The sequence below is a fragment of the Chiloscyllium plagiosum genome, unplaced genomic scaffold (assembly GCF_037043375.1).
Source record: "Chiloscyllium plagiosum isolate Xiang-an unplaced genomic scaffold, Cpla_swu_hap1 HiC_scaffold_38, whole genome shotgun sequence".
NCBI classification, from domain to species: domain Eukaryota; kingdom Metazoa; phylum Chordata; class Chondrichthyes; order Orectolobiformes; family Hemiscylliidae; genus Chiloscyllium; species Chiloscyllium plagiosum.
Window position 1 is genome coordinate 25,204,813 of NW_028270176.1, and position 10,826 is coordinate 25,215,638.

The 10,826-nt window shown below is 53.4% G+C and overlaps 1 protein-coding gene across 1 annotated transcript; it reads right to left on the minus strand.

Moving 5' to 3' along the window:
- Positions 1 to 417: 417 nt before the first annotated feature.
- Positions 418 to 5,782, minus strand: hamp (hepcidin antimicrobial peptide). The gene is made up of 3 exons (XM_043686311.2): positions 5,630 to 5,782; positions 3,697 to 3,753; positions 418 to 869 (listed from the first exon to the last, which is right to left on the minus strand). Exons 1-3 carry the CDS (start codon positions 5,720 to 5,722, stop codon positions 765 to 767), a joined length of 255 nt encoding a protein of 84 aa, XP_043542246.2. The 5' UTR covers positions 5,723 to 5,782; the 3' UTR covers positions 418 to 764.
- Positions 5,783 to 10,826: the final 5,044 nt, after the last annotated feature.

Here is a 10,826-nt window from a genome sequence, read left to right on the forward strand (position 1 = left end):
ATCACACAACACCAGGTTATAGTCCAACAGGTTTGTTTGGAAGCCTAGCTTTCGGAGCGTCGCTCCTTCATCACAACTTATTCTCCACAGCCACCTGATAAAGGAGCTTCGCTCCGAAAGCTAGGCTTCCAAACAAACCTGTTGGACTATAACCTGGTGTTGTGTGATTTTTAACTTTATACTCACTCAAACACACACGCACACACACTGGCTAAAATACACACACTGACATGCACAAACTTCATTTATTGACTCACTCATACAGAAACACACATGCAGCATAAATTCAGGTTACATTCAAAGAACAGAATATTGGTACAAAAAAAATTGTTAAAATTAAAATTCAAGATAAGTCAATCCATGATAAATCCATTGTGGCATTCAGGGGAAACATCATCTGCCAGGTAGTGGGGAGGGAGGGGGGGTGCAGGAATGTGGGACTCACTCCCACTGGAAGTGGTGAGAGAGGAATGCAGGGATTGCTCACACAGGGAATGGCAGGAGGGAATCGTGTTGATGGATTGAAGCGGGGGAAGCCAGGGAGAAAAGAACAATAGGAGATGGTGATGGGTCGGAAGGTGAGGAGCAATGATGATAGGAGGAGCCCAGTGTGAAGCTAGCATAGAGTCGAGGGGCCGAATGGCCTTTCTCTGCAGTGTAAAATGGAAATGGCGAGAGGAAGCTGTGTTAAATAGACACCAAGCAATAAATAAGGACAATAAGGCCTTTGGTGGGATAACATTCTGTGACCGATCGGCGAAGGTTTAAAATTTGCAGCAGATTCCGCACGTTTTCTTGTCACAGCAATCACAGCAGTACACGCAGACCGAGAGGTGACTCATTCTCTTCTGCCGCCGCAGCACGGATGCCTGGGAAAGACCAAAACCAGTCAGAATATACCAGGAAGAAACAAGGCACCCATTCTCTTTGACAACACATCAGCTGTGCACTGTCAGTCACTGGCAGAGAAAGCCGACATTTCTACAGCAGCTTTCATCGCCTCACGAAGCCTCACGGCCAATCAAATATTCCGTCTTATTGTTGTTCAGAAACAAAGCAGCAAATTTGTGCACAACAAGCTCCCTCAAGTAGGGACACTTGGATCATATGTTTTTAATCAGCACTGACCCTCCGACAGTGCGGCACTCCCTCAGCACTGACCCTCTGACAGTGCCCACTCCCTCAGCACTGACCCTCCGACAGTGCCCACTCCCTCAGCACTGACCCTCCGACAGTGCCCACTCCCTCAGCACTGACCCTCCGACAGTGCCCACTCCCTCAGCACTGACCCTCTGACAGTGCCCACTCCCTCAGCACTGACCCTCCGACAGTGCCCACTCCCTCAGCACTGACCCTCTGACAGTGCGGCACTCCCTCAGCACTGACCCTCCGACAGTGCCCACTCCCTCAGCACTGACCCTCCGACAGTGCGGCACTCCCTCAGCACTGACCCTCCGACAGTGTGGCACTCCCTCAGCACTGACCCTCCGACAGTGCGGCACTCCCTCAGCACTGACCCTCCGACAGTGCGGCACTCCCTCAGCACTGACCCTCCGACAGTGCGGCGCTCCTTCAGCACTGACCCTCCGACAGTGCGGCACTCCCTCAGCACTGACCCTCTGACAGTGCCCACTCCCTCAGCACTGACCCTCCGACAGTGCCCACTCCCTCAGCACTGACCCTCCGACAGTGCCCACTCCCTCAGCACTGACCCTCCGACAGTGCCCACTCCCTCAGCACTGACCCTCCGACAGTGCCCACTCCCTCAGCACTGACCCTCTGACAGTGCGGCACTCCCTCAGCACTGACCCTCCGACAGTGCCCACTCCCTCAGCACTGACCCTCCGACAGTGCGGCACTCCCTCAGCACTGACCCTCCGACAGTGTGGCACTCCCTCAGCACTGACCCTCCGACAGTGCCCACTCCCTCAGCACTGACCCTCCGACAGTGCCCACTCCCTCAGCACTGACCCTCTGACAGTGCGGCACTCCCTCAGCACTGACCCTCCGACAGTGCCCACTCCCTAAGCACTGACCCTCCGACAGTGCGGCACTCCCTCAGCACTGACCCTCCGACAGTGTCGCACTCCCTCAGCACTGACCCTCCGACAGTGCGGCACTCCCTCAGCACTGACCCTCCGACAGTGTGGCACTCCCTCAGCACTGACCCTTTGACAGTGCGGCACTCCCTCAGCACTGACCCTCCGACAGTGCCCACTCCCTCAGCACTGACCCTCCGACAGTGCCCACTCCCTCAGCACTGACCCTCTGACAGTGTGGCACTCCCTCAGCACTGACCCTCCGACAGTGTGGCACTCCCTCAGCATTGACCCTCTGACAGTGCGGCACTCCCTCAGCACTGACCCTCCGACTGTGCGGCACTCCCTCAGCACTGACCCTCCGACAGTGCGGCACTCCCTCAGCACTGACCCTCCGACAGTGCCCACTCCCTCAGCACTGACCCTCCGACTGTGCAGCACTCCCTCAGCACTGACCCTCCGACAGTGTGGCACTCCCTCAGCACTGACCCTCTGACAGTGCCCACTCCCTCAGCACTGACCCTCCGACAGTGCGGCACTCCCTCAGCACTGATCCTCCGACCGTGCCCACTCCCTCAGCACTGACCCTCCGACAGTGCCCACTCCGTCAGCACTGACCCTCCGACAGTGTGGCACTCCCTCAGCACTGACCCTCCGACAGTGTGGCACTCCCTCAGCACTGACTGTCTGACTGTGCAGCACTCCCTCAGCACTGACCCTCCGTCAGTGCAGCACTGCCTCAACACTGACCCTCTGACAGTGTGGCACTCCCTCAGTACTGACCCTCCGACAGTGTGGCGCTCCCTCAGCACTGACCCTCCGACTGTGCGGCACTCCCTCAGCACTGACCCTCCGTCAGTGCAGCACTGCCTCAACACTGACCCTCTGACAGTGTGGCACTCCCTCAGTACTGACCCTCTGACAGTGTGGCACTCCCTCAGCACTGACCCTCCGACAGTGCGGCGCTCCCTCAGCACTGACCCTCCGACAGTGCAGCACTCCCTCAGCTCAAAGTATGTATGTCTCCCGTCAGACCACAGGTGCAATGACTTATCTGAGGTAAGATTTGTGACACTGGAGGAAAGTATTCATTTAGCAGGTACCAGGCCTGGATGCACTGTCTTGTCACGGGTGGTTGAGTTGATTGGTCTTATACTCATTGGAATATAGAAGAATGAGAGGTGACCTTATTGAAATTAGAAGATTACTGGGAGACTTGACAGGATAGATGTGGAGAAAAGGTTTCTCCTTGCAGAAGAGCCGAGGACCGGATGCATCATGCCAGAAGAAGGGGTTGTACATTTCAGACAGAAGTGAGTAGCAATTTCTTCTCTCAAGGGAGTTTCAGTCTGTGAAATTATTTACTGTGAAGGGCTGTGGAAGCTGGGTGATTGAGTGTATTCAAGACTGAGGTCAAATTTTAATCAGGAAGGGGAATCAAGCTTTATGGGGAAACAGCAGCAAAGTGGATTTGAAGATCAACAGATCAGCCAAGATCTCTCTGAATGATGAAGCAGACTCAATGGGCTGAATGGCCAACATTTGTTGCTCTGTTTTGTGGTCTCACGGATTTTAACAACTGCATCGGAATGGGACGCTTATTACAGGAAAAGCAAGCTGGGAGGCGGGTTAAAATAAAGCATTGCTTTCAACTTACCACGTTCCATGGGTTTTGGGATCTCTCAGTCGTCAGGGAGCCTTGTCCATTCTCAGTCTGTAAAACGAGAGAAATTATCAACACACAATGTGGCAGACTGAGAGCACAATGACAAAGACAGGCTGGGGGGAAAGAGAGAAAATGAAAGACAGTACTTTTTAGGGACCATGGTGCAGGGGCCAGAGAAGGTTACAAAAATAGGGAGGGGTGTAGGGGCTGGAGGGGCTTACAGAGATAGGGAGGGGGTGTAGGGGCTAGAGGAGGTTACAGAGATAGGAGTGTAGGGGCTGGAGGGGGTTACAGAAATAGGGAGGGGGTGTAGGGACTGGAGGGGCTTACAGAGATAGGGAGGGGGTGTAGGGGCTGGAGTGGGTTACAGAGATAGGGAGGGGGTGTAGGGACTGGAGGGGATTACAGAGATAGGGAGGGAGTGTAGGGGCTGGAGGGGGTTACAGAAATAGGGAGGGGTGTAGGGGCTGGAAGGGGTTACAGAGATAGGGAGGAGTGTAGGGGCTGGAGGGGGTTACAGAGATTGGGAGGGGATGTAGGGGCTAGAGGAGGTTACAGAGATAGGGAGGGGTTTTGGAGCTGGAGGATGTTACAGAGATAGGGAGAGGTGTAGGGGCTGGAAGGGATTACAGAGATAGGGAGGGGTGTAGGGGCTGGAAGGGGTTACAGAGACAGGGAGGAATGTAGGGGCTGGAGGGGGTTACAGAAATAGGGAGGGGTGTAGGGGCTGGAAGGGGTTACAGAGATAGGGAGGGATGTAGGGTCTGGAGGGGTTTACAGAGATAGGGAGGGGTGTACGGGCTGGAGGGGGTTACAGAGATAGGGAGGGGGTGCAGGGGCTGGAGGGGGTTACAGAGATACGGAGGGGTGTAGGGGCTGGAGGGGGTTACAGAGATAGGAAGGAGGTGCAGGGCTGGAGGGGGTTACAGAGATAGGGGGGGGTGTAGGGGCTGGAGGGGGTTACAGAGGTAGGGAGGGGATGTAGGGGCTGGAGGGGCTTACAGAGATAGGGAGGGATGTAGGGGTTGGAAGGGGTTACAGAGATAGGGAGGGGTGTAGTGGCTGGAAGGGGTTACAGAGATAGGAAGGGGTGGAGGGGCTGGAGGGGGTTACAGAAATAGGGAGGGATGTAGGGGCTGGAAGGGGTTACAGAGATAGGGAGGGGTGTCGGAGCTGGAGGGGGTTACAGAAATAGGGAGGGGTGTAGTGGCTGGAGGGGGTTACAGAGATTGGGAGGGGTGTAGGGTCTGGAGGGGTTTACAGAGATAGGGAGGGGTGTAGGGGCTGGAAGGGTTTACAGAGATAGGGAGGGGTGTAGGGTCTGGAGGGGTTTACAGAGATAGGGAGGGGGTGTAGGGGCTGGAGGGGGGTTACAGAGATAGGGAGGGGTGTAGGGGCTGGAGGGGTTACAGAGATAGGGAGGGGTGTAGGGGCTGGAGGGGGGTTACAGAGATAGGGAGGGGTGTAGGGGCTGGAAGGGGTTACAGAGATAGGGAGGGGTGTAGGGTCTGGAGGGGTTTACAGAGATAGGGAGGGGTGTAGTGGCTGGAGTGGGTTACAGGGATAGGGAGGGAGTGTAGGGGCTGGAGGATGTTACAGAGATAGGGAGGGGGTGTAGGGGCTGGAGGGTGTTACAGAGATAGGGAGGGGGTGTAGGGGCTGGAGGGGGTTACAGAGATAGGGAGGGGGTGTAGGGGCTGGAGGGGGTTACAAAAATAGGGAGGGGGTGTTAATGTGGGAATTTGAAGGGTGAATATAGAAAGCAAGGAAATAAACAGAAGATAAAGGCAGCAAATCCTGACCAAGAAACAGATATTAAAATCATAGACACATAAAATCCCTCTGCCTAGCAGCTGCTCTTTCTGGGTGGTACACTCAGTTATCAATGCAATAAGTGCACGACAGGGAGGTGCACCTTGCTCACCTTGGACATGGGCAGACACTGTCTCATCTCGACGAAGACCAGTAACATCAAAGCGACCAGGACCAGTCGGGTTTTCATCTGGGTACTGTCCATCTCAACTTAGCCTGTCTGATCTTCGAGCTGTTCTGTGATGTGGATTTGGTTTGTGTGCTCCCCTTTATACCCCTGCACTGGAGGGGTTCCGGGACACCTTGATGTTTGAGCAACTGAGTCAGGGATCTTTTCCAGGAATTGGGACCACCCCATCCCACCCTCGACCCAATTATCTGATGTTGACATTGGAGCAGGTCCAATTGTAAACACACACACACAGACACAGACATATCATCACTCACATGGGGGGGGGGGGGGACATGTAACGGAATTGGAATGGAGTCAACACTGATAGTAATGTTCATAAACAAATAAGACATTTCACAACTCCTCACTTCCAGGACATTTGGAATCTCCCGAAACCTTTTCCCCTCTTTCCATATGTCTCTCTGTCTTCCTTTCAGACATTCCTCCATAACTGAAGCCAGAACCTTTCTGAGCAGAATTGTGTATGTAGCCCACTCTCACGCATTCATAAAATTGGAGGGGCCTGACCATGTAGCAAAGTAACCCAGCCAATATTGACATGTGGGCAAATCTCAGAGGACACACTAGAGGGAAGATCCCCCTGGATGGGGACGCGGTGGGTTTTGGAGAGACACAGTCTCAGGTAACAGGCAGACCATTGAGGACAGATATGAGGAAGAATACCTCAACTCAGAGGGCAATGAAGCTGAGGAATTTCTCTGTCTGAGAAGGCAATAGAAGCTCAGTCAGTGAGCAGGTTCAAGAGAGAAATGTTGCAAGATATTGAGCGAAACACAGGGAAGGCAGGAAAATGGTGTTCAGTCAGAGGAGGAAGCAAGGCTGAAACAGGAGAGTGGTAATTGCAGGAGTGATCGGGCCCCTGCTGCTCCTGTGTTCCGTACAACAAGATCTGAATGATCAAATTTTATACAGTCTGCATTCAGACATGAGGAGGGTCAGTGCTGAGGGAGTGCCACAGCGTCGGAGGGTCAGTGCTGAGGGAGTGCCACAGCGTCGGAGGGTCAGTGCTGAGGGAGTGCCACAGCGTCGGAGGGTCAGTGCTGAGGGAGTGCCGCACTGTCGGAGGGTCAGTGCTGAGGGAGTGCCGCACTGTCGGAGGGTCAGTGCTGAGGGAGTGCCGCACTGTCGGAGGGTCAGTGCTGAGGGAGTGCCACACTGTAGGACGGTCAGTGCTGAGGGAGCACCGCACTGTCAGAGGGTCAGTGCTGAGGGAGTGGACACTGTTGGAGAGTCAGTGCTGAGGGAGTGCCGCACTGTCGGAGGGTCACTGCTGAGAGAGTGGACACTGTTGGAGGGTCAGTGCTGAGGGAGTGCTGCACTGTTGAGGGTCAGTGCTGAGGGAGTGCCGCACTGTCGGAGGGTCAGTGCTGAGGGAGTGCCGCACTGTCAGAGGGTCAGTGCTGAGGGAGCACCGCACTGTCGGAGGGTCAATAGACAATAGGTGCAGGAGTAGGCCATTCTGCCCTTCGAGTCTGCACCACCAATCAATATGATCATGGCTGATCATCCTTAATCAGTATCCTGTTCCTGCCTTACCTCCATAACCCTTGATTCCACTATCCTTGAGAGCTCTATCCAACTCTTTCTTAAATGAATCCAGAGACTGCGCCTCCACTGCCCTCTGGGGCAGAGCATTCCACACAGCCACCACTCTCTGGGTGAAGACGTTTCTCCTCATCTCTGTCCTAAATGGTCTACCCCGTATTTTTAAGCTGTGTCCTCTGGTTCAGCACTCACCCATCAGCAGAAACACGTTTCCTGCCTCCAGAGTGTCCAATCCTTTCATAATCTTATATGTCTCAATCAGATCCCCCCTCAGTCTTCGAAACTCAAGGGTATACAAGCCCAGTCACTCCAGTCTTTCAGTGTAAGGTAATCCCGCCGTTCCAGGATTTGACCTCGTGAACCTACGCTGCACTCCCTCAATAGCCAGAATGTCTTTCCTCAAATTTGGAGACCAGAACTGCACACAGTACTCCAGGTGTGGTCTCACCAGGGCCCTGTACAGCTGCAGAAGGACCTCTTTGCTTCTATACTCAATTCCTCTTGTTATGAAGGCTAGCATGCTATTAGCCTTCTTCACTACCTGCTGTACCTGCATGCTTACCTTCATTGACTGGTGTACAAGAACACCCAGATCTCTCTGTACTGCCCCTTTACATAAATTGTTTCCATTTAGGTAGTAATCTGCCTTCCTGTTTTTGCCACCAAAGTGGATAACCATACATTTATCCTCATTAAACTGCATCTGCCATGCATCTGACCACTCACCTAACTTGTCCAGGTCACCCTGTAATCTCCTAACATCCTCCTCACATTTCACCCTGCCACCCAACTTAGCATCATCAGCAAATTTGCTAATGTTATTACTAATACCATCTTCTATATCATTAACATATATTGTAAAAAGCTGCGGTCCCAGCACGGATCCCTGCGGTACCCCACTGATCACTGCCTGCCATTCTGAAATGGAGCCGTTTATCACTACCCTTTGTTTCAGATTCTTGATGAAGGGCTTTTGCCCGAAACGTTGATTTCGAAGCTCCTTGGATGCTGCCTGAACTGCTGTGCTCTTCCAGCACCACTAATCCAGAATTTGTTTCCTGTCAGCCAACCAACTTTCAATCCAAGTTAGTACTTTGCCCCCAATACCATGCGCCCTAATTTTGCTCACTAACCTCCTATGTGGGACTTTATCAAAAGCTTTCTGAAAGTCCAGGTACACTACATCTACTGGATCTCCCTTGTCCATCTTCAGAGTTACATCCTCAGAAAATTCCAGAAGATTAGTCAGGCATGATTTCCCCTTCATAAATCCATGCTGACTCTGACCTATCCTGTTACTACTATCCAGATGTGTCGTAATTTCATCCTTTATAATAGACTCCAGCATCTTTCCCACCACTGAGGTCAGACTAACTGGTCTATAATTTTCTGCTTTCTCTCTCCCACCTTTCTTAAAAAGTGGTACATTAGTCAGTGCTGAGGGAGCGCCGCACTGTCAGAGGGTTAGTGCTGAGGAAGCGCCGCACTGTCGGAGGGTCAGTGCTGAGGGAGCGCCGCACTGTCAGAGGGTTAGTGCTGAGGAAGCGCCGCAATGTCTGAGGGTCAGTGCTGAGGGAGCGCCGCACTGTCGGAGGGTCAGTGCTGAGGGAGAACTGCACTGTCAGAGGGTCAGTACCGAGAGAGTGCCGCACTGACGGAGTGTCAGTGCTGAGGGAGCACCGCATTCTCGGAGGGTCAGTGCTGAGGGAGCGCCGCACTGTCGGAGTGTCAGTGCTGAGGGAGTGCCGCACTGTTGGAGTGTCAGTGCTGAGGGAGTGCCGCACTGTTGGAGTGTCAGTGCTGAGGGAGCACCGCACTGTCGGAGGGTCAGTGCTGAGGGAGTGCCGCACTGTCGGAGGGTCAGTGCTGAGGGAGTGCCGCACTGTCGGAGGGTCAGTGCTGAGGGAGTGCCGCACTGTCAGAGGGTCAGTGCTGAGGGAGTGCCGCACTGTCTGAGGGTCAGTGCTGAGGAAGTGCCGCACTGTTGGAGTGTCAGTGCTGAGGGAGCACCGCACTGTCGGAGGGTCAGTGCTGAGGGAGTGCCGCACTGTCGGAGGGTCAGTGCTGAGGGAGTGCCGCACTGTCGGAGGGTCAGTGCTGAGGGAGTGCCGCACTGTCAGAGGGTCAGTGCTGAGGGAGTGCCGCACTGTCGGAGGGTCAGTTCTGAGTGAGCGCCGCACTGTCGAAGAATGAGTGATTAAACCTCGCCCCTTTTGGCCCTCTCTGGTGTTTGTATATGACCCCCTGTCCGGTATTTGGATGAAAATCTGGCTCGGTATTGAGCTGGGTGGCTGGGAGTGTGGGCATTCTCTTCTTCATTCTCACTGTGCTGATCCTGCGAGTTTGCTGTGGGCAAATTGGCTCTGCTGTGTTTTCCGTATTGTCACTGAGACCACATTTCTGAAAAAGGTATCCTTCACTGGCTGGGAACCTTTGCTTGGCCCTGTGGCAGTGACCAGTACTAGCGAAACAAGAGTCTTGCTTCATAATGTCTTCCACCAGTTCTCTCACTGTGTTCAAAAATGTGCGGATTAGCATAGACATGTCTTTCACACCACATTTGGGGCAGAATGGGAGTGCACATGGGACAAAATATTTCTGCTGGATGTCAGAGACTGAGAGAGGAGACATCGGACTGAGGGCTTCCAGTAAAGGAGCTTAAGTTGGAGCTGAACAGGAATGTGATTTGGCGATGCTGGTGTTGGACTGGGGTGGGATCAAGTTAACACTCACACAACACCAGGTTATAGTCCAACAGGTTTATTTAGAAGCACTAGCTTTCGGAGCACCGCCCCTTCATCAGAACAACCACCTGATGAAGGAGCAGCGCTCAGAAAGCTAGTGCTTCTAAATAAACCTGTTGGACTATAACCTGGTGTTGTGTGATTTTTAACAGGAATGTGGTTCGGCAGAGCCGGAGTAGTTTGGTCTCCGTAGTCTCCGAAAGGATGTGACGACACTCGAGGAGGGCACAGAGGAGATTCACCAGAGTGGTGCCTGGGACGGAGCAGTTCAGCAACAAAGAGAGGCTGGTTAACCTCAGGTTGTTTTCATTGGAGCAGGGAGGATTGAGAGGGGACGTGATCGAGGTGTAGCAGGTTGTGAGGGGCCTGGACTGGGTGGATCGGAGATCAGATCAGTGGAACAGATCAGCTGCTCCCTTTATTTGAAGGGTCAATAACAAGGGGGCATAGTTCCAAAGTGAAAGGCAGAAGGAGAGGGGATTTGAAGGAAAGAGTGTTTTCCCTTGGGCTTGGTGGGGAATCTGAAATGCACGGCCCGGGAGGGGAAATTGCGGGAAACATCACAGCAATTGGGAAGTCCCTGGATGATCACTTGAGGCGCCATAACATTCAAGGCTAAGGACCTCAGTGGGACGAGTGTGGCCAGTGGTGTATTTTCAGTGGTATAAACTCAATGGGCCGAAGGGCCTCTTCGGTATTGGGAGAGGAGAAAACAGAGCTTTCTTCTCCTGCTCAACAGAAGTAAACAAGTTGTTTGCCAATAGTGTGGTCCGTATGGCTTGCCCCTTGCTGTCCTGTTCTCGGTAAATCAGTAACTCAGTCAGTCT